We start from the raw sequence: 24,121 nt of genomic DNA on the forward strand, positions 1-24,121 counted from the left end.
ATTCTTATGCAATGAAGAGGAGGAGGAGGAGGAGGAAATGAAATAGGCGAGATTGGAGGCTCTCAGAGTGAGGCATCACAGAAGGCATTCCCTCCCCAACATGGACATACACATTCACCAGGGTCAATAGACCATGAAGGTCAATCAATGCCTCTTGTTCCCCCCAGGAGGGTACTGGGGAAATATGTCAACTGCTGGCTGAAGACCTGCAGCCCACTTCCCCCAGGTGAGTAACATTGTCTCTATCAGTCAATATAACCACTGCCTTCAATTTCTTTGTAACTGGCTTCTTCCAGGCAGCATCAAGTGACTTTTGCCACATTAGCCAGGCAGCTGCTCTCACTACTGCATCAAGAAAGTCGCTGATGCCCCACTCAGAGGGCTGGGCAGTTCATGTCCTTTCCAATGGAAGCAGACAAACAAAGAGAGAAAACTATCCAGTTCCACAGATTGGCAGGGATCCTACAGATGCAAGGAGCAATTGGTGGAACACAGGTGTCACCCAAAGCCCCATATGATAACCCCCTCCATTTTATGACTAGGAGAGGCTTTCATTCTATAAATGTGCAGCTAATATGGCATTCCAATAATCTTATCCTGCACATCCATGCCAGAATGCCAGGATGCTGTCACGACCCTTTCATCATGCAGCAATCCACCATACCAGTCCTCATAACTCAAAGCCATGTATCAAGATGGTTGATTGGTGATCAGATCTAATCCCAACAGTCATGGCTGATGATGACAGTAAGGCTTCCCCAGACATAGGGGGACAACAGGTGTAATAAGGCCCATGCCGCTACAAGAAGTGTCGTACAGCAGACTATAGGAATTCTCAAGTTTTGTTTTAGGTGCCTGGATAAATCTGGCCAGCCCAGCAAGAATCTCAAGAATCAAAGGTGACATGAGGAAAAACTTTTTTACACAGCGAGTGGTTGGGATCTGGACTGCACTGCCCAAGGGGGTGGTGGAGGCAGATTCAATCATGGCCTTCAAAAGGGAACTGGATAAGTACTTGAAAGGAGAAAACTTGCAGGGCTATGGGAAAGGGCGGGGAGTGGCACTAGTTGGATTGGTCTTGGCATAGAGCCGACGTGGACTCGATGGGCCGAATGGCCTCTTTCCGTGCTGTAACCTTTCTATGATTCTATTGTAGCCTGCTGCATTCTACATAACATCGCGATGCAGAAAGGCTTGCTGCACCCAGGGGTTAGAGATAATGATGAAGGAGAAGGGTGGAAGGAAGGAGAGGATATGGACTGGGACAGCCAGCAGCCATAGAAAGGAGTACACAACTGAAAGCCCAGTACTATCAATAAATAATGGTTGAATCATTAAACAAAGTCACTTCACACCTGTCTGTTCTCCCCACGCTCTCATAAAGTCCCTCACTGTCAAAGACTTCGGCCAAGTTCCTTTGTAAGACAGAAGTCTACACTTCCCCTGCCATCATCCCAATCCTCAAAATCTGAAAGCATACACAGAAATGAACTCTGAATTCTACGTGTACAAGCCGTGTTTACTTCAGAGAATAATATTCACCAAAAAGGGCCAAAAATTCCAATCATCCTATCTACACTACTTCTTAACACTGCGTCTACCCTTTGTGCCTGCTAATCAATTTGCTCAAGCTTCCAATCTACTATTCCTATGAGGTGCTCCCTGAGTGAAATGAGATTGAATAATGAGTTTCTCTGTCATCCAGGTTGAGAGAGAAAGAGTATGTTAGGCAAGGAGGTACGTGATGGTAGTAGTGGTAGAAGATGTGCATCAAAGGTGACTGGGGTAATTCTCCTGGAGCCTTAGAGGCCTGAGGTCCCTCTCTTTTTCAGGGGAGCAGCAGCCCCAGAAGTAACAGCCGTGGCAAGAGGTGCCAGGCCCATGTCTGAAGCCCCCTTCTGGTGTGGGCATTTTGGAGGGAGCCTGAAGGAAGTAGGCTCAATCTCCAGAGAGACAGTGACATCTGTGTCCACTTCTTGCAGCCCACTGATCCTGGGCACAGGTCAGAGGGGCTGTTGGTTGGTGTCATCATAGACTGAATAGTCCCAACCAAGAAACCCAGAGCAGGTGTGGCTGATCCTCCAGGCAGCTATTGAAGCAGTGAGAGCTGCCGCTCTGGAAGACACCAATGTGAACAGAAGCTGCTCTTGGCATCTTGATACAACAGAAGTCTCCCGGGCTGTCACTGTCTCCAAGGGTATTCTGCTAGTGACGAGAAACTTCCCACTTGTCCATCACCTCGACCATATGTCATAGAGTCATAGAGTTATTCAGCACGGATAGAGGCCCTTCGGCCCATCGTGTCCGCGCCGGCCATCAAGCCCTGTCTACTCTAATCCCATATTCCAGCATTTGGTCCGTAGCCTTGTATGCTATGGCATTTCAAGTGCTCATCCAAATGCTTCTTGAATGTTGTGAGGGTTCCTGCCTCCACAACCCTTTCAGGCAGTGAGTTCCAGACTCCAACCACCCTCTGGGTGAAAAAGTTCTTTCTCAAATCCCCTCTAAACCTCCCGCCTTTTACCTTGAATCTATGTCCCCTTGTTATAGAACCCTCAACGAAGGGAAAAAGCTCCTTAGTATCCATCCTATCTGTGCCCCTCATAATTTTGTACACCTCAATCATGTCCCCCCTCAGCCTCCTCTGCTCCAAGGAAAACAAACCCAATCTTCCCAGTCTCTCTTCATAGCTGAAGCGCTCCAGCCCTGGTAACATCCTGGTGAATCTCCTCTGCACCCTCTCCAAAGCGATCACATCCTTCCTGTAGTGTGGCGACCAGAACTGCACACAGTACTCCAGCTGTGGCCTAACCAGTGTTTTATACAGCTCCATCATAACCTCCACTGTTTCTACATGAGATCGATGTGTTAATACTGGATAGCCTGGTGGTGAAGGATAGAATAATGCAGCCTGGTCTTCAGTTGCTCCCAAGCCTTTATTCACACAGCTCAACATTACACACCCTCCTATATTTGGATACAAGAGAGTCCCCAATTGATACCCAGCACCTGAATACAATTAACACTAATTGATATAAATCACATTAAAACGATGCTTGCTAATCATCGCTGTCTTGAAGATTGGGCCCCTGAAATCTGAGTCCTCAGTCAAGGGCAGTCATTTCTGGAAGTGATTTTCATCTTTGCTAGTGCTCAGTGCTTCACCTAGTGACAACCCTTCTGACTCATTAACTACTTCCCCCGAGTGGGTGTCTCTGGGCTGGTGCTTGCGCAAGTAAGATGCCATGATGGAATTGGTGATGAAGTGGCAGGAGCTGTGATCTGGATGTGCCCGGGTGGTCATCAGAGTGGCTGGCCACTTCCTGCAAGGCACCCACTATGATATGAAACACAGAAGAGCTTGTTTAGCTGTGCACACATTGACAGTTCCCCTTGAAGAAATAGTTGCTGTGTGTAAGGGCATTGAATAATTTGAGAAAGCACTGAAGCTGTGTATAATGAGCCTTGCTCAGCCTTTAACAACCTTCTGTTGCCACCTTGCCTCCAACCTTGCCATCTCCTACAGTCTCTCCTGTCTGCCTGCCTATATGTCTAAGGCCTCCTTTGAATACGGACTCAGAGTTTTGCGTGAAGGTTCTCCTTTCCAGTTGCACGTTTCACGTGATGGTTATGGGTGAGCATTTCCTGTGGACGGAATTAAGTGAATGTGCATGGACTCTTGTCCCATTTGGGTCCATGCATTCCAGGATGATGAGTGGAGCAGGTGCATTGTCCTTTTAAACGAAGCATCCTTTAAGACTAGCAGAAGCTCTTTTGACAGGCTATACGAGTTGACAGTGTGGTTGTTAGTTAAGATGGTGCTTGAGCATTTTGAGAAATTGCCCTTTGCATTAATGAGTTTCTCTGACATCCAGGTTGAGAGAGAAAGGGTATGTTAGGCAAGGAGGTACGTGATGGTAGTACTGTGGTAGAAGATGTGCATCGATGGGGAGCTGTGGCAGCTCAGCCTTGGTGAGGGGGGAAAACGACAATACCAGTGACGTTCAGGGCCCTACAACCCCTCGGACAATGGTTTCTAAGTGGCTCAGCAGGTCTAAATGTTTGGGAGGGGTGCGAAACGTAAAGAAACTGCTCAGTAAGCTGGACTTACCTTAGTGCTTAGACTTATTTTAGCTACCCTTGTGAGGTTATTGAACCTCTTCCTGCATGGTGTAGCAGTTTTTTGGTGTGGTGGATTTAGCAATGGCTGCCTCTGCCAACTCCCTCCATTCAGCCTGACCCAGTTTCTTAAAGGGCTTCTTGCCCTCATTTCTGCCAAAGGGACCTCCGTGGATGTGTCTGAGAATCTGGGGGTCCTTTCAGTTGCGGGCACCCATGAAGCTTCTACATTTTGAAACAATTTAGTTTAGGCTGTCTGCTGCTCCCAGAAACACCTGTGCCTCTTTGCTGCAGCTCTGAATTTCTCTCTCTATCAGAAGCATATTTGTTATAAAAAAAACTCAAATTAAGATGGGGAAAGCCTGTAGGCAGAGAAGAGAAAAATGGGACCTGGTACTTCAGGTCTCTGCCAGGGATTTTCTGGGGCTTTGCAAGGATATGTCACTGGGCCTGCACCTGCACTAGGTACAGGCCCAGCATTCATATAAATATTAAGTCCAGGCCTAGGCTCTTGGGAGGGGCTGAGGCCTTTAACTAAAACCTTTAATTATGGTATTAAACAACACAAAAACAATTCAATGGGTAAATTTAATCATGTTATTCTGAAAAAGGTGATTCTTGAATATTTTAATTTGGTTAAAACTTTATTTTGGATATTAGAAATGTCAGTTATTGAGAGAAAAATGGAGAATGAAAATCTTCACAAAGTGATTCTAAATGATTCAATTGGTTCATTAACAAACTATGGTGGCAAAATATTTGCACATTTCTTTAGAGTTTTGTCAGTATAAATAGTTGCATGTGCATTGTCATTATTTTTGTTTACATACAGATTTTCATTGTTAAATGTTGATAGAAAAAACATGAGTGAATATTGTGACAGGGGAGTAAAGTTTGCATACAGGAAGTGCACATCATAGGCAAGATTTTTCATAATATATGGATATATTTGAAGAATTAGTGTTAAGTGTGTTAAGTGGATTGTCTATAAAGTGGAACACTCTGGGGTAGATTTTAACTTTCATCACCGGACGGAAAACTGGAAAGGAAAATCACGCGAGGTGTATAATGGGTAGTCAATCTGTTACCACCAGTTTTACACGCAATGGTGAAAATTAAAATTGACCCCTTGGTGTCAGGCATTAGAAGAAAAATGTGTTAAATGAAGTTCAATTTGTATCAATCTCCTTTTGTAAATACAGCATTCTATAGGTTCATACCTTCGCAGCTTGCTGGGCTTTCCAGTTGTAAAGTGTCTGTGCGTAGGCAGCTTTTGCAGACTGTCCCTGTTCCTTTAGCTGGCGGTATTCCATGTCCAATGCCTTCAATTGTTGTTGCAGTGTGACCTGTCCTTTAATGCCATGAAGTCTACAAATTGCCGAGATCTCTTCATTTCTACCAGAGATCTCAGCTGAACTAAGCGTATCTGTGCCCTCTTCTTCACTCTGAGGGCAGAATGAAATCATTCTTATGTTGAAATATAATAGATGCATTCTCCATTCTAACATAAATGATAACACTCCCGAACAACTAGGAATATGTTCATGAAGGCTGCTCTCAGAACATGTTTTATTAACGTAGATGATCTTTATAATGCTGGCAGATGACAGATGTTTTGGAAATTACACAAAATTTATCAATGTAATTATTAAAGCTAAAAGGACGAATTGATGTAGAAATGAGCAGTTACTTAAATGATGTGGATCTCTGCAACAGAGATCCTTCTAATCTAATCTGTTTCAGTTATGGTTCACTTCAGGTAAGGAAATCTACAACATGACAGTCGTTTATCCAGTATATTCACAACTGATGTGGGCAAAAGATGGAAATTAGGGAAAAATTTTCAATCTGAACTTTCACGGACTGATGAATTAGGTTGCTATACGAGAACTTGACCAGTTACATGATAGCATAACATGGGTGTGGAAGACCAACAAGCAAAGTCACAAGGCCATCACTAAGTATAGGTGTTGCACATGAGTTGACAGGGATCACATCTCATCGAGCCACAGATAATATGGTTGTTATGCGTAGCGAAATGATGAACGTGCTGGTGAAGATTTCTGGTTTGCTATTTCTAAACACATTCTAAAACCCAATGGGGCTGACTTTCGAGTTCAGCGCACATCGGGCGGGTGGTGATTGGAGCAATCGCACCGTCCGCTGGATGGCCCCAGAGGGAGACCTGAGTCATCTTCATGCTCGCAGCTTATTTGCATAATTTCAGTGAGCTGCCAGCACTCAATGGGCGCTGGCAGGCAGCTCATCGATTGCGGGGGTGGGGGGGGGGGGGGGGAGGGGAGGAGCCATTTAATCCAATGGCTCCTCTGTATCTGCAGGGCTGAGCTAGTCAAAACTTAAAGGGGGGAGGAAGCAAGCCAAGGTAGTGGGGCGGGGGGTCGGTGGGGGGGCACCGAGTGGCTAAACAACTTAACTGTAATATTTACTGAGCAGCCTTTAGTGGTCCCTTTAAGGACTGTGGGTTCTGCTGCTCTATTTCCAATAGCAATGGATGCACCCTCCACCCACTTGTACCTGAAAATTGTGTGGGGCTCCTACATAGGCACAGGATGCCAATTTAATTATTTTAATAAGGCTCCCTCCTGTTTCGGATGGGAGTGCTGGCCGTCCATTTCAAGGCCCACTCAAAAATCAATCAGGCAGGCCTTGGGCCTCCAGTGTGCGGTCGGTTTCCTTAAACGAAAATTTGTCTGTCTAACGGCCCGTTTCTCAGCGTGAACAGGGCGGTAGGCAGTTGAAAACTGCCCCCAGTGTGTCCACTCTATCATTGGGGAACCCTGTAAACAGATATCTCTCGCAAATGAAAATCCATCGTTTTTAAACTAATGTGAAGGAACTCTATGAATAAGAACCTTTTTAATGGCATTCAATAATAGTCACCTTTTCCTTTAATATCTTTATATAGAGTTGCAACTTCTTGGGAAATAGTAAAACCCTAAAGCGACAGAAAAGTTGCATCCCCGATATTTTGTACTTTTTCAAACCTGCGACAATTGGGATTGCACAGAATTAACACATTACAGCTGCCTTACCTTTTTTGTCACTCCATGTATCACAACCGCACAGTAATGTTCCTCCAACAGCACACCTAGATGGAAATGCAGGTCAGGGTCCTTTGGTTTCAATTTTATAGCCAAAGCATAGTCCACCGCTGCCTTATGTAGGGCATCCAGAGGTGATTCTCCGTCCTCATAATAAAGCACTGGTCATATATTAGAAAATAGTCAAAATAAATAAGTGGAAGCAGAGCTATATTTCTGAAACTAACCCTATCTAATCAGAAAATCTGCAGTTCGGACATCAATAGTACAGCAGGCCAAAGCAGGCTACAGCTATCCGTGACACGAGCTGCATCATCCTCCAGAGCCCCTCTTGATATCTCTAGGCAGTGAAAGGGCCCCTTTAAGACCCCAATGGTTTTCTCAATGATGACTCTTATAGAGGCATGTGCCTTGTTGTAATGCTCCTCTGCTGCTGTTCAGGCCAATCTTAGTGAGGTCATTATCCACGGGAGAAGGGGGTTAGGCTTTGTCACCCATATGTCATCTGTTGAAATAATTTTCTTGCCTGAAGAAAGGGAGGGCCGAATTTTAAAGCACGAGTGCATTGTGACAACTTCCAGCATATCTCACGTTGATGTGTAGTATCCTTTGCTTGTTGTGACATACAATGTGAATTCCCGTTGAGAAAGTTGAAGGGTATTTTGTAGGAGCTTACAAAGCAACTTGCGTGCCATCTATTGCACCCTGGAACTTGGGAAAGCAAGCAACCCTGTAAAACGGGATGGCCCTGCCTCACTGCCGCCATGCTGTTATGTCAAAGGTGATGAATTCCCCAGCTCTCCTGTACAGGGACGCAGTCACCTGATGAATGTATGCCCATACTGCAGCCTGGCTGATATTACAGGGATCCCCTCTGACTGCCTGAAATTACTCTGTGCCATAACAGTTGAGTGCAGTTGTCACCTTCACAGCCAAAGAGGGAGCAGTGCAAGCAGATGAACCATGACGGCAGGTCCTCATGCAACAACAACAACTTGCATTCATATATGCCTTTAACATAAGAAAAGGTCTCAAAGAGCTTCACAGAGGAATAATCAAAAAATGGACACCCAGCCATGGAAGGATATATAAGGATCAATGAACAAAACTTTTTTCAAAGAGGTGAGTTTTAAAGAGGAGGAGAGGAAGGTAGAATTCCAGAGCGTAGGGCCTGGGCAGATGAAGGCACGGCTGCCAATGGTGTGGCGAAGGGTAGGGGATGCACAAGAGGCCAGAGAATGGAGTGTTCAAGGAGAGAGGGGTTGTATTGATAGAGGAGGTTAAAGAGATGGGAAGGAATGAGGCCATGAAGGATAAACACAAGGATGAGAATTTTAAATTTGAGGTGTTTTGGGAGCCTATGTAGGTCAGTGGGGACAGGGAAGATGGGTTAGTGGGACTTGTTGTGGGATAGGATATAGGCAGCAGAATCTTGGATGAACTGAAGTTTACAGATGGTCGACGATTGGAAGCTAGCCAGGAGAGCATTAAAATAGTTGAGTCTGGAGGTGACAACAGCATGAATGGGGGTATCAACAGCAGATGAGCTGAAGTAGGAGCGGAGGTGGGCGAAGTTATGGAGGTATAAGTCTGTATTCTTTGTGATGTAGAGGATATGGGGTCAGATGCTTGGCTCAGGGTCAAAAAGGATGCCAAGGTTGCAAACAGTCTGGTACAGCCTGACAGAGTGGATGGGGAAGATTGATGGAATCAATGGCAAGGGTACGGCATTTGTAATGGGGGCCAAAGGCTTCAGTCTTCCCAATGTTTACTTGGGAGGAAATTCCTGCTCATCCAAGACTGGATGTTGGACAAACAGGCTGACAACACAGAGGCAGTTGAGTGGTTAAGAGAGTTGGATCTTGACATACATGTAGAAGCCAAGGGGCGGTATACAGATGGAGAACAGGAGTGGGCCAAGAATGAAATGAATCCTCGTAGAGACAGGAGTGTTGGGGGGGGTGGGTGGAGAAACCATTGCTGGAGATGCTGTTGCTATGATTGAACAGATAGGCTTTGAAACAAGTGAGGGTAATACCACTGAGCTGGATAACGGAAGAGAGACATTGGAGGAGGATGGTGTAGTCGACTGTGTCAAAGGCTACAGAGACGTCAAAGTGGAGAAGGAGGGGTAATGAACCACAGTCACCACCACATAGGATCTCACTTGCGACTTCAGTTAGAGCAGTAATGGTGCTGTGGCAGGGGTGGAAAACTGAGAGATTCAAACAGGAAGTTGTGAGAAAGATGGGTATGGATTTGGGAGGAAACATATTCAAGGACTTTGGAGAGGTCAGGGAGGTTGGAGATGGGGCAGTAGTTTGCAAGGACAGAAAGGCCAAGGATCTGTTTTTTTGAGGAGGGGGAGATAATGGCAGCTTTGAAAGGGCTCTTACTAGAGTCATTGGGAGTTTTGGGAGAAGAGAGTGAGGCCCAGTAGAACTTGATGTGGTCAAGCTAGATCTGGAGATGACTAAGCCAGTTGTGTACAAAGTACACTCAAGTTTGTGCCCTTGGACTTGAGGGAAGCTGGAATACTGGGGGAATGCCCAGGATGGGAGATGGTGAAGGTTTTGTTGGGAACAAGGACATTGAAGTTGGAGATGAGATAATGGTTGAGCAAATCAACAACTGCAGAAGTTTCTTGGTCAATGGAGGGTGAAAGGCTAGAGAGTTGGGAGTTAGAGAGTGTAGTTGTAAGTGACTTGGGTGAAAGTTTCTCCAAGGTGTGGATACAGGACTGTAGGGATGTGAGTGGTGCGGGATACAAGGAAGTGGTTGGAGATGGCCTAGTTAGTGATTGAAATCATGGGATCAGAAAGGCCGCAGGAGATGGCGAGGTTAAGGGGACGGATGTCAATATGGTTAGGGGAGTTTATATGGAGGGACAGTTGTCGTGAGGACAAGTGAGCAGTGAATTCAGAGCAGAGAGGGCAAGGAACGCTGAGTTGGAGATTGAAATAATTGAGGATGAGAAGTTGCTTTGTGTAGAGGCTGAGTGAGGAAACTTGGGGTAGGACGTGGGGCTGTTTCTTATAAGATTGATAAGTCTGTCTAGCTGATGCTGTCCTGATCCTGAAGACAGGGCTTTTGCAGGTGATCTCCTAGGGAGACGATGGGGTGAACCCCGGGAATTCGGAACCTTTGTATCAACTAATTTTAAGGTGCTATTGCTAACTAAAGATCTCTGTCTTCCAATGCTGCCGCATACTAGTGCCTCCACTTTCCCTAATGCTGCGTCTGTCTGAGGGCAACTGGGCCACCAACAAATTCATAGCCAACTCAGAAAAAACAAAGATAGGGCTTCTGAAATGCGGGGGGCGAAATAAATGGACATATTCAAGTTAATTTGATAAGTTTGATTTCCAGGGACAGGACCACACCAAAAACTTCATATATTGAGGTATTCAATATATCAAGACTCCATTCTATATCAACTGGTATTCAACGATCCCCGAATAACATTATTACTCAGTACTTTGTGTGTAATAAATTGCAAAATGGACAATAGTACACTCTTAAAACATTTGATGTGCTTTAAAAATGGGTATGGTAGGCTACTGGATCATGGTGCTAGATTAGCAATCCTAGGGATAGAAATTGGCCAGGGCCAGCGCTCCGAGCGTGTGCCAGAAGCCAGAGATCCCAAATTGGACCTTGGGCCTCATCAGCATATTACCAGCAAGATGCGGATGCCAATCGAGTGTCCAGGGGCAGCTTGCAGGTTTGAGGAGGACCAATTTGAGCTGGCTGCCTAAAAGGCAGCAGCCCTCAGGTAGGTCCTGGGAGGGTGGAAGATCGGGAGGGGTGGGGGTGGGGGGATAAACGCAAGCTGGCAGGGGCCCTCAGTAGTGCTGTGGAGCTGGGAAGAGCACTCCTGCTTCCCCGGCTCTACATTAAAGTAAGTTTAAAAAAATATATACTTACCTTTTTGGTGGTGGCCTCCAGTGGTCTGTTTAAGGACCGTTGGCTAGGTCGCATTAGGAACTGAACAACTGAGTAGAGCAGGCCCAATGCCTGCTCCGCTAAGCACCGAAGGGTTCCCCAGAAAGGTCTTTAAACAGGCTTTAGGCCCCTCATTAACATATTCAAGGGGCCTAACGCCTGTTTCAGATGGCCATCAGGCATGCCTGGAAAGCCGCCTTTAGCAATAGTCGCAGATTGGGCGCGGGAAATTATGCCCCAATATTGTTTTTTTTTGCTCCCTTTTGCCGCCCAGAAAACGGGAGCAACGAGGATCAATTTCTCTTCCCTAAAGCTCAAGGGGTATATCTTGGATTTGCGATAGTGTAAAATGGGTGATAGCATGGAAATAAAAATCGGGAGAGATGCAAAATGCTGATTTGCTATCGCCCGTTTTACACTATTCTACCTCCATGAGTTCAAATCCCACCATGTCAAGTTGCGAAATTAAATTCAATAAATCTGGTAATTTTGGGTTGGCACCAGGAAAATAACCATGAAAGCTCCTGAATTGTTGTAAGAACCCAACTGGTTCACTAGTGTCCTTCAGGGAAGGGGACCTGCTGTCCCTACCTGATTCGGGCTACCAATAACTCTGGTCCCAAACTATGTGGTTGATTCCCAATGTCCTCAGGAAAACTCGGAATGGTCAATAAATACTGCCTTGCCTGTGTTACCCACATTCCAAAAACAAATAAAAATTTTAAAAGTATTCATTTTTTTCTAAAACAAATATTTACTTCCTTTCATTCTTGTTTTAAAGGTTTTATTTATTTTTGATTAAGTTGGTTGGAACATGGTTAGGATGGTTTCTCCCAACCTAGCCGATTCCTTTATTCTGTCTTGTAGTCAGGTCCAGAGACTAATGTGATAATGAGCATAGCATATCTGTACCGGTCTCACAGTCTCCCTGGGAAATTGGATCGCACTGCAATCATGGGGAATGTGCAGCCACAATTCCATTATTCCATCTATACTGGAAAAGATGGCACTGGAAAACTTGGCATTTAATACTATTTACTTAAAAGATTTATTCTTCAAAAAAAAAATCTTATTTTGACAAATTGTTACAGGCAATTATACCTTCAAAGGGGAGATAAAGTTCATGGGAAATAAAACCCACTATCACAAAACATGCCTGATTTCAAAAGCAGTTCTCTGTAAGTTTGAATTTGTTGAGTAGCACTGCTGCAGAGTTTCTCAACGCTGCCATCATCTGCACGTTCGCGAAGCTTCTTTTCCCAGTTACGCACCTATTACACAGCACAGGAAAACAGATACAAAGGTTATGGTGGTCTTATAAACACAGTACAATTACACAAATTCCCACTGAACATTCACTTCAGTGCTTTATAAATGTTAAACACACATGCTCATTGAGTCACAGTGAAAATAAATTCTTAAATTGCTTTGAATACTTCACATGGATAGTGCGATCAGACACAATGGGATCATTTACATTAGAGATACCTATGGGAATACAATGTTTATCCAATCAGCAACCTGACTAACAGTGCATGATGTTGGGTTCATCTATTAGCTAATTGCCATATTCAATAAATCCCAAAAATGTTTTCTGTCCACAATTACAAACAAACACATTATTGTTAGAAAATTATAATAAAAAAATGAATAAATCTCAGGTCTCCTGAGTGAACTAAGCGTTTGGGTTGTTCCAACTTCTAAGTGATTGGCGCATTGCTGAGCGGAGTAGAATGGTTTACTCTGCAGCTGAGTGCTCAGCGCTGTCACTCGGTGACACAGGTGGAACTGTGCCCCATTCCCCAGCACTTTCATCCCTCATCTCAATGAGCATAATATTTGTCTAAAAATAAAGCAACAAGATAGTTGAGGGTTTTAGATGATGTAACCCATGACAGCAAAGCTCACTTTCTGATAAAGGATTTTAAATGTCTTCAGAACCCTAATGGGAGGGTCGCATCAAGTGAGAATCAAAGGATTCAGCACTTTGCTGTATGGGTTTCATTGCCATATAATGCAGAGTGGGCTTGGTAGTTCAATGAGTGGGTTGGTGTGAGCAAGCACAGTACATAGATGGAGGATATTTCCCCTTGTGGGAAAGACTAGAACTAGAGGCCACAGTTTAAAAATAAGGGGTCTCCCATTTAAGATGGAGATGAGGAGAAATTTTTTCTCTCAGAGGGTCATAAGTCTGTGGAACTCCCTTCCCCAGAGGGCAGTGGAGGCAGGGTCATTGAATATTTTTAAGGCTGAGTTAGATAGATTCCTGATTAACAAGGGAGTCAACGGTTATAGTAGGTAGATGGGAAACTAGGGTTGAGGTCACAATCAGATCAGCCATGATCTTATCAAACGGCACAGCAGGCTCGAGGGGCCAAATGGCCTACTCCTGCTCTTAATTCATATGTTCGTATGTAACACTGCCTCACTTGTGCCAGACAGGTTATATAAGCTGCATTGCAATTCGGTGTTCTTGCTGTATGTGTTCAGCCCTTGTAGCTGGCTGCAAACATGTAATATATATCCCTTCTGGTACAAGTTTACCAGCCCAAGGGGCTAGACTCATACTGCTAGATGGGTGTTTGCAATCGCCATGAACGTTATGACACTGTGCCAGCTGCAGCTCTTAGACTGTGGCTAACACAATGTTACTTCACTGCCACATCATGAGCTTGAGGAGCTTTCAGTCCAGGTGGTACAGCTGAAGTACAGTACAATATCATGGCAGCATACCATAATTTTTACATCAAATTTACATTGTTAGGGTGGACTTTCTTGGCAAAATTATAGCACAGCAAGGGCACCAAGGAATGTCATCATAACATCAAGTCTGACAGGGGAATGTTATCCAAACATATTAAGCATTTGGCTGCTATTATTTCCAATAGTAATTTTGCAACACTTTATCACAGAAGTTTTTATTTGCTGCATTCTTTACATAATCCATCCTAAAGTATTTTTAAAAATATTGCAAGAAAAGTGTAGTGTGCACTTGCTGTTTACCTCGATAGTATGATTGAATTGAGATTTCATTTTGTTTGTGAGACCAAACTCTGTTTGATACCATGAAGTCCCTGTGACATCCTAAAACAAATCAAAGATAAAGGCTATAAAAGATTATGAAAGTCTATTGGGAATCGCTAGCTAGGAGGAAGTCCTAAGTTGAAATTTTAGACTGAATTGAATTGCATAACATAAACACTATTCTTTTATCTCCATTTATGTGTTTACATAACACATGCCTATGTATTTTCCGCAGACATCTCTAAAATGCAAAAAGCTCAAGCAAACACTCTATATAAACTTAGCTTGACAAGATATTAATGTGTCTGACATATATGTTGAGTAAAAATATTGCTATAATATAACACTGCAAGATGTAAATGCAACTCGTTGATGTTGTATGAACAGCTTCTTCCAACTCACCTCACCTCAACTTACAGTATGCCCATAAAAACTGTTCCCATTCAAAGTAATCAACATATCTTGCATCAATCAATCTACTTGGTTCTAATCATCCTTGCAGATGATTGTCATATCCGGTCTTAAATAGACATAGGCAGCACAGAAGAGAACTATTTGGCCCAGGTGTCTGCACCAGCTCTTCGCTACATCAATCCAAAACTAAACCCACTGCTCTGCTCTGTCCCCACAGCCATCTCCCTCGGTTATAAATATTTATCTACTCTTACTCTTAAAAGATGCAATAGTCCCTGCCTCAACTACTCCCTGTGGCAAAACATATGCTTTAACAACTCTTTGCATAAAGACATTTCTCCTAAACTCACACCATACTCTCTTAAGTGATCATTTTAAACCTACGAACCATAAGATTGTCTTTCCTGACTCATTCTATCAAAACCCTTCATCATTTTAAAAATCTCAATTAAATTTTCTTTTAGCCTTCTCTGCTCCAGTTGAAATAGTGCCAGTATCTCAAGTCTCTCCATAAAACAATAGTTTCTTATCCCTGGTGTCATTCTGAATCTATACTGCATGCTTTATATGACTTTAATGTCCTTTCTGTAATGGGGCACCCTAGACTGCCTCCCATTGCCTAACCATTACCGTGCACAAATTTATCATTTTAAACCTACTGTTGCACTATGCTTTATTTATACAACCCAAACCGTTATTGGCCTTTTTTTTGTGGTTTTAACCACCTGCATTCACACTTTCAAGAAACCATGGGACAGATTTTGCTGTGAGTGGTGAACGAATGGCGCCAGCTGTTTGTTAGACTTGCACTTGCCCATAGGCTTTCTACGGGACAACCAAATGGTGTGGAACCCTCTAAAGGGCATCTGGGACCTGTGTGAACAGGGCAAGCAACTGTGTATCTCCTTAACCAATCAGATTGAAGAATCGTCAATGAGCAGCGCAGAGACTGAACCAGGAAGTGTAACTTAGAATGGTGAATTCAATGTCAAATCAGGTACAAAAAGAGAAATAAAGAGAGGGAAAGAAAGATTGGATTGACAGACAGAGATAAAAGACACAGAAAGAAAAAGTTTTTTTTAATTTAATTTTTAAAAAATGTCCAACAATAATTAAAAGCTGAAGCAATGAGACGCCACGCTTGTAAAAGTTAATTTTCAGTGCCAGAGAGGTTGTGTGGCAGTAATTATCTGTTAAAAAGGTACTGAGACTGGAATGGACAAGCCCTAGCTTTTTTTGGCGAGTTTAGTCCATATCTGAGGTAAGGACAGGAACTTCACGCCGTTCAATGCATTTGAACAGGGACAGATGGCGAGATACTGTTTTTGCACAGCTTTTGGAGGAGCAGGGCATTTTGGACAGCAACTTTTGGATTTCCACGTTTAACAGCGCATGTGCGGCCGCCAGTGTTAGCCTCACCGTTAATTTTACAGCAAAATCCGGCCCAATATATTTGAGTCCCTAGATCTCTCCGTTTCTTCAATGTCTTTCCTTTGAATGTGTACTTCCATTGTTTTTCCTCTCAAAATGTACGACTTCATACTTCTATGCATGAAGTTGCATTTGCCTACCCATTCTGCTAATCTGTCTGTCTTCTTGAAGTCCTTCTCACTGTTTCCCTACTTTTGTGTCGTCAGCAAATTCTCATAATCTTCTTCTTATGCTTAAGTCCAAATCATCTATATGCAGAATAAAAGTGGACCCAGCATTGACCCCGGGGCTCATCACTAAAACAACAACAACAACTTGCATTTATATAGTGCCTTTAACGTAGCAAAACGTCCCAAGGTGCTTCACAGAAGCGATTATCAGACAAAATTTGACACCAAGCCACATATTAGGACAGGTGACCAAAAGCTTGGTCCAAGAGGTAGGTTTTAAGGAGCGCCTTAAAGGAGGAGAGGTGGAGAGGCGGAGAGATTTATGGAAGGAATTCCAGAACTGAGGGCCTAGGCAGCTGAAGGCACGGCCGCCAATGCAGGGCCGAAATAATTCTGGGATGCACAAGAGGCCAGAATTCTCGAGGGTTGTAGGCTGGAGAAGGTTACAGAGATAGGGTGGGGAGACGCCATGGAAAGTTTTGAACACCAGGAGGAGAATTTTAAATTTGAGGCATTGCTAAACTGGGAGGCAATGTCAGTCAGCGAGCACAGGGGTGATGGCTGAATGGGAATCGGTGGGGGGGGGCAGAGTATTTGAAGTAAATTTGAAGTTTGTGGAGTGTGGAAGGTGGGAGGCCAGCCGGGGGAGCATTGGAACAGTTGAGTCTGGAGGTAACAAAAGCATGGATGAAGGTTTCAGCAGCAGATGGGCTGAGGCAGGGGTGATATTGCGGAGGTGGAGGTAGGTGATCTTGGTGATGGCCAGCACATGGGGCCGGAATCTCAGCTCGGGGTCAAACAGGACGCCGGGGTTGTGAACAGACTGGTTCAGCCTCAGACAATGGCCAGGGAGGGGGATGGAAACAGTGGCTAGGGAACAGAGTTTGTGGCGGGGGTCGAAGACAATGGCTTCGCTTGTCCCAATATTTAATTGGAGGAAATTTAGAAACTGAGAGAAAAAGACAGGAAAAAGAGAATAAGTGCAATAAGAAAATATATTAATGACACTTAGCCATGGCATGCTCTCCATGTGACAGACGTTGTTTTCCACTTTTGAACATGTTTATGTTTTGGAATGAGTTGTCTCCACAAATATATGGTTCAAAAGGGATGTGGCAAAAATTAGGTATTTTTATTTAGTTTTGGTTTAGTGCTTGCCTCTTTAAATCCAGTCATAATACACAAGTGGGGATTCTCCTCTTTGGGCTGGAGTTCTGGTGGAGTGGAATTCCGCCCGCCCATCTGTATCTACCGACATATGCATGGCTGGCTCCTGGTGGGATTCCCACCATCAAGAAGGAGCGGCCAGTGCAAAGGCAGAGGTGCTGCAGCAGGGTAGCTTCACTGCCCGCATTTTCCAACATTCTCTAATCTAATCCTACCCGATTTCAGGTGGGATCACAGAGGAGAGTCCCACCCAAGTGGCAGCATGCAAAGCAGGATGAAGGGGGCCAAGGATGATTCCTTGGGGGGGGGATTCTGAAGGCAATGGTGCAGTGGTAAAGAAAAAAGTCATTACCAGAGATGCTCTAACTTTGATTGGGTAGGTAAGAGTGGAACTGAACAAAGCCAAAGGCTGCAGAGCGGTCAAGGAGGACAAGAAAGGATAATGTCCCAGTTATGGAGAATGTTGTTTGTGATTAAGATTGCTTTGTGTTGTACGAGGAGCGGAAACCCGATTGAAGGAATTTAAGCAGGTAGTTTCATGAAAGATGATCACAGATCTGGGAAGTATAACGTGCTCAAGGACCTTGAAGAGGAAAAAGAAGTTGGAGATGGGACAGTAGTTAGCAAGGGAGCTTTGTTTGAAAAGGGGTCGATGACGACAGTTTTAAAAGGGAAGGAGACAGTGCAAAAGGCAAGGACAGACATAAAAGTATGGGGAGTTTAGACATGCCCTAGAGAGTCATTTATGATACGAGAGCTGAAATAATTTAGGGTGAGAAGGTTGGAAAAGATCCAAATATGTAACAAGTGTAAATCCTGCATCTAAGATTTGTCCAATGATGGCAGTCATAGCCACCATGCATCTATTTGAAATGGTATCACACACTCAGATAATATCAGATCATCATTAGACTGGTGGAAATTTAGGACCGAAATTAGTATGAACCGCATAGTAGCCAATTGTTGGGGGTGGGGCGTGGGAGTAGACAACTTCATGAAAAAAAATTGTACAAAGATTGTTCATCAGGGAAAAAGTTTTTTTTAAATGTCATATTCATAACACTGACATAAGTTTAACATAGCAATGATTTTATTTTACTTTTATTCCCAATACAAAGCAGCCGAGGTGACTTCTTGTACCTCCACTACATAACTTATTATTTGCTACTGTTATCTATATTTGTAGAGGTAGCATAATTATTCAGCTTCTCTATAAACTCCTGCCAAACTGGTGGGGTTTCAACTAAAACCATATTTCAGAATCAATGCTTCTCATTGGGAGCTCTAAGAAATTTAGAAGCTTGTTTAGTTTCCCCAAGTAACTGACCTTAGAATCCAGTTCAGCTGGTGGTTGGTTTGGACACACCTTTGTATGGGATCCAAGGTCTGACAGCTGCATCACGCTTGTACAACCTTAACAAACAGGAGTAAAACAGTGACTACAGGATATGACTGGGGACCTTTAAGGGTTTTGAATATCTGAGAACAATGGCAACTTTTTTTGTGCACAAAGTAAACCAGCACTTTAGCAGCAAGATTCAATTAACAATAAGAATGCAAATCTTTTCTTTCAAGCTCCAGTGTTCTGTGTCCTGGAGTAGTGGAATGCAGGTTCGCCCCCAATGATTCTAAATATGTTGAGCTCTCCATCCTGGCCTTGCTATTGGGAGAAGCACAGAATGGACAAGACGTGTTTCCCCTCAAGAAGGGAGGGAAAAATTCAGTCATCCTGTGTCACTCTTATGTACTTCCTGGTACCGAGTACCAGAGTGGATTTAGCAGAATCTCCTTCCTGCCCACATTCCAGGGAATGGTATCTGGCAATAGGAAACCAGGAAAATGGGATGGGAGAAAATGCGAACTAACTTAACCAAAAAAGTGTGAAAAATCTAAAGGTCTAAAGGTCAATGTGGTCAAATAATCTAATTTATTACTTTTTTAAAGGGAATCTAAACCACCGTTGAAGTCATTATATTGTCCCTTTTTCTCTCACTGATGGGTTTGTTTTATTTAAAAAAGCTGTCCAAGCCCAGATATGAAGAAATGAGGTACTGAAGGGTAGCTGCCGATAAAACAATATGCCTTCAGAACAGTAAGGAAAGAAAATTGGAAGGAAATTTGTAGGACACAAAAAATCTATGTTAAATACTTTAAAACTAAATGGTTTCTAGGCTTAGCTTATTTGAAGTGTTACTTCTTTGCTTCTACCCAGTTAGAATAAATATTTGGTTCCTTTCAGCAAATGGAAGTTTATTTACAACACTCAATTCATAAATTGCAATCAATCACAATGGCAATAAAGCTATTATATAAAATTAATACATGCTGTTAATGTTGATTGTCTTAAATATCTTGAGTTTAAACATTAGGACATTGGAACAGATAAAAGGCCACTCTACCAATTATTTAGGGTATCTTTCAGAACCTGATTGTAATTTGGAAACATAATGACTACAATTGCACTGATAAAAGTACTCATCTATGAATATATCAAAGACATTTAGGTTGTGTCTTGGTGACCTTACTGAAGTTTATTTAAACAGCCTATTGGTATTAATCTAAGATTCAAGTCATGCTTCACATTATGATTTTTTCTGCTTAACAAGTTTCAATTTTATTTTATTTGTTCATGGGATGTGGGCATCGCTGGCAATTATTGCCCATACCTAATTACCCTTGAGAAGGTGGTGGTGAGCCGCCTTCTTGAACCGCTGCAGTCCGTGTGGTGAAGGTTCTCTGCAGTCCGTGTGATGAAGGTTCTCCCACAGTGCAGTTAGGTAGGGAGTTCCAGGATTTTGACCCAGCGACGATGAAGGAACGGCGATATATTTTCAAGTCGGGATGTGTGTGACTTGGTGGGGAACGTGCAGGTGGTGTTGTTCCCTTGTGCCTGCTGCCCTTGTCCTTCTAGGTGGTAGAGGTCGCGGGTTTGGGAGGTGCTGTCGAAGAAACCGTGGCGAGTTGCTGCAGTGCATCCTGTAGATGGTACACACTGCAGCCACGGTGCGCCGGTGGTGAAGGGAGCAAATGTTTAGGGTGGTGGATGGGGTGCCAATCAAGCGGGCTTCTTCGTCCTGGATGGTGTTGAGCTTCTTGAGTGTTGTTGGAGCTGCACTCATCCAGGCAAGTGGAGATATTCCATCACACTCCTGACTTATGCCTTGTAGATGGTGGAAAGGCTTTGGGGAGTCAGGAAGTGAGTCACTCGCCGCAGAATACCCAGCCTCTGACCTGCTCTTGTAGCCACAGTAGCTGGTCCAGTTAAGTTTCTGGTCAATGGTAACCCCCAGGATGTTGATGGTGGGGGATTTGGTGATGGTAATGCCGTTGAATGTCAAGGGGAGGTGGTCAGACTCTCTCTTATTGGAGAGGGTCATTGCCTGGCACTTGTCTGGCGCGAATGTTACTTGCCACTTATCAGCCCAAGCCTGGATGTTGTCCAGGTCTTGCTGCATGCGTGCACGGACTGCTTCATTATCAACTGCATATGTATGAGTATCTCAGGATTTTACATAATTGAATAAGCCATTGGCATAAAATAAATTTTTTAAAAAGGCCTAGGATAGATCCTAGAGGCTCAGCTGTTCATCAGAACAAACGTGAGTTAGTCAGACAGGAAGAAATTTATTGGAATACTGACTCTGTTGTATATCTTTGGAGGCCACCTGCTAAATAATTATAATTAATCAAACCAAGACTGATTAGTTTACTCCTACCCATACTTAGACACCATTTATCTGCAAATTTATTTGTCGAGCATTGCAATCTTCCTCACAATAAATTAGGAAAAGATAAAATATTGCTGAAAAGGCTTGCATGCTGCAATATAATACCATAGGAAGATCTGAAACTGAGCATTGATTATTGTTTCATTTATTACTGATTTTTACAACGTAGCAAAATGAGCTTGCTTCCATTTATCTGTTACTGATAAATATATATGTGCAAGGCTAGAAAAAAATCTCACATAGTATTAAGTTTAGTGTGGAATTAATCCCATTTGAGCCTGTGGATACATATGCTGATGTTTTCTTTAGTTGCTCAGTAGAAGGTTCAGCACTCACAGATAATAAGGGGAATGAGCTTTGTTCTGATAGTTTGGGTCACAATTACTACAATGGAGAGTAAAATCAGAAGGGGTGTAAAATGGGCATCCGACCCGAACTCGAACCCGTCCCATTACCGCAGGGCGGGTTAGATTATAATCGGGGCTAGAGTCTACTGTCCTTGAGGTAAAATATGGTTATGTCTTATTTCCTTTATTACAGTTTATGTTTTCAGACCGTAAGTGCTGCACCTTAGCCTCATTCTGACTGCCTGAATAAAATAATGATATATGAAGCAATGGCATCACTTTACCCAAATGGAGTTCCTTAAGTTTAAAAGGGGCAGAAACTTTCCAGTAAAAGGGGGCAATTTTCAACTTCACCACCTGGGCAGTATGTGGCAGAGTGGATCGCCCACTGTTACTGAACTTGTCCAATTTCCATCCCATTGAAATCAACGTGATCAAAATCGGATGAGTTCTATAATGGGCCGGTGACCTGCTCCACCACATTACTGCCCAGGCCGTGAAGTTGATAATACCTTTAACCCTCCATGTTCTTAATTTCCTATCTTTGTTAAATAACCCTTAGTTGCAGGGGCTCCTTCATAAATCTGAGAAAACAAGGAGGTAGATTTTAACTATCAGGCGGCTGACTGGCGGAGCACATCGACTGGTCGCCCAATAGTGTCGCTGGATGGCCCAATGCATTTTGAGGTCTGGGCTCTCATTACCATCTGGTTAGCGGGTTGCGGGTGACACCATTTTAGGGACGCTACTGCCCTGTTTCCACCCAACGTCACCAGTGAAAATCTCCCCCAAGTATTTATTCACAACAGAAGTAGACACATTCTGCCGATATCAAGTTGGGGGGGAGGGAGAGGGAGGGGGAGGGGGAACGGGAATCCTCACCGAATGTATATCCTAGCCACCATCATCAAGGAGGAAATGGAAATAAAAGTTTGTAATGCAATAAATAGATGAATTTATCACTTGGGTACAATCCGCAGATGTCCCAAAGTATTTTATCAGCCAAGGGAAAGGCAGTGGATGCTGAGCAGGAGGAAAAAGCTGGGCAGGGCACAGAGGCATAATCAAAGACAAGTGTTTTGAGAAGACTTTCAAAAGCAGGGAGTTGGCAAGGCACAGGGAGTGACATAATGCTGCTACAATCAACTTTCTCTTTAGATTACATTTTTATTAGTGTTTGATTGTAAGTACATACAATGCCATCAGGAAGATTAATTAAGAACAAGTGTTGTCATAAAATAAAAGCACATGACACATACTTGTCAACACAGTGACAAAAGATATGCCCTAGCCAGAGCACTGAAAGAAGAAAAGTACCTCCGCAAGTAAAACTAAACTGCAAGTGATCTATGATCAGTTCGTGACCAAAGATATTTATAATAGTTTTCTGATGGCTAGTACATATTCTATTTGTAACTGCCTAGGAAAATCACTATGTTACTGTGTCATCAAGCATTCTAGAAGTATAATTTTTATTTCCATTGGCATTATTTTCTCTAGACAAGTGTTACCAAGAATATTACCGTCTCTTTTTTGTAAGTCTTTAGAATTTTCAGTTTTTCAGTTTTAGATATCGCGTATGCACCATCTCTTAAAAGGACATTTCAGCTTCAATGGACAATTCCCACTTCTCTAAAGCTTATCTCCCAGCACAAGCTCATTTTTAATAATCTCATTTACATGGGAGAAACAAGGTTCAAAACAGATGTTTTTCACTTACTGAGAGCAATTATATACTGCTTTGTGTTGCAGTCACACTACCACTTCTATGTGGATGGGAAGTGGTTTCAGACGCACATCGATGATAAGGCAATACTCTAGCTCAGGAATCTGGTCAGAAACCTGCTTCCTGACCACACTAAAGCCAAGAGGTCTGGCTTCACAATAGTTGTAGTATAATTGCACTCTGGTGCAAAAACCAAGTTTTAAAAGTTCCTAGGTGGCCCATTTAATGTTAGGAGAAAGCTGGTGCTCATCTCTGGACTCTTCTAACATTAAACCTTAAGCAATCAGTGAGTGGAGCTTTGCATATGGGTGCAGACTTACATGCACACAGCTCTTTTGTCACTGGGCAGAGTATGATGAACAGTTAGCAGCATAACTTGGGACTGCTGGCTGTGCATGGCATTCTACAGATTTTGGTCTAAGTATAACAGCATCTTTATAGAGATTATTTGAAATTTCTTTCTACTGTGTAGATAAATAACAAAAATGAACCAATACCAGAAGCTAGATATTAGAGGAATGTTCTTTGTATTGCACAGAAACTACTAAGAGTGTGAAGTTTCCTTTAAGATATTCAACACTATTTTTATTTGAACCTTTAAAAATTATAGAAAATATTCCTGTAAGGATGGTAGTACCTCGATATTTGTAGCAACAGTAAACAGAAGCATCTGACATTCTTCCGTCCAGTTCGTACTCTGGGACACTCCAATTTGCATCAAAGGGAGTATCATCGAAAGGATCACTTTTCGTTTTTCGGGTGAGGAAGTTAATGCACTTTTCGGAGAATATGTGCTTAGGATTGCTTTACAATAAGAAACATTAATATCAATTAAAAGGCTGTACAATCATAATCTATTGCGGAAACACTCGAGTGGTATTGTGAGAGCACCATTATTGCTGATTAGGACACTATGACCTGGGTCAAAGCTCAGATTTTATTGCACCAGGTGGCACCTTAACCACAGAGGTGTTACTCCATTAGAGGC

General features: G+C 43.2%; 1 protein-coding gene across 3 annotated transcripts in view; it reads right to left on the reverse strand.

The window, feature by feature from the left end:
* The window catches only part of LOC137324786 (uncharacterized), a 65,900-nt gene that overhangs the window by 27,585 nt on the left and 14,194 nt on the right, over positions 1-24,121 (reverse strand). For all 3 annotated transcript variants that reach the window (XM_067989487.1, XM_067989485.1, XM_067989486.1), the window contains 6 exons: positions 23,771-23,937; positions 18,660-18,745; positions 14,130-14,210; positions 12,283-12,397; positions 7,173-7,342; positions 5,340-5,564 (listed from right to left, as the gene is read on the reverse strand). In XM_067989487.1, coding sequence (XP_067845588.1) covers positions 5,340-5,564; positions 7,173-7,342; positions 12,283-12,397; positions 14,130-14,210; positions 18,660-18,745; positions 23,771-23,937 — 844 coding nt within the window. The remainder of the gene's footprint in view (positions 1-5,339; positions 5,565-7,172; positions 7,343-12,282; positions 12,398-14,129; positions 14,211-18,659; positions 18,746-23,770; positions 23,938-24,121) is intronic.

This window comes from Heptranchias perlo, chromosome 8 (assembly GCF_035084215.1).
Source record: "Heptranchias perlo isolate sHepPer1 chromosome 8, sHepPer1.hap1, whole genome shotgun sequence".
Classification (NCBI taxonomy): Eukaryota; Metazoa; Chordata; class Chondrichthyes; order Hexanchiformes; family Hexanchidae; genus Heptranchias; species Heptranchias perlo.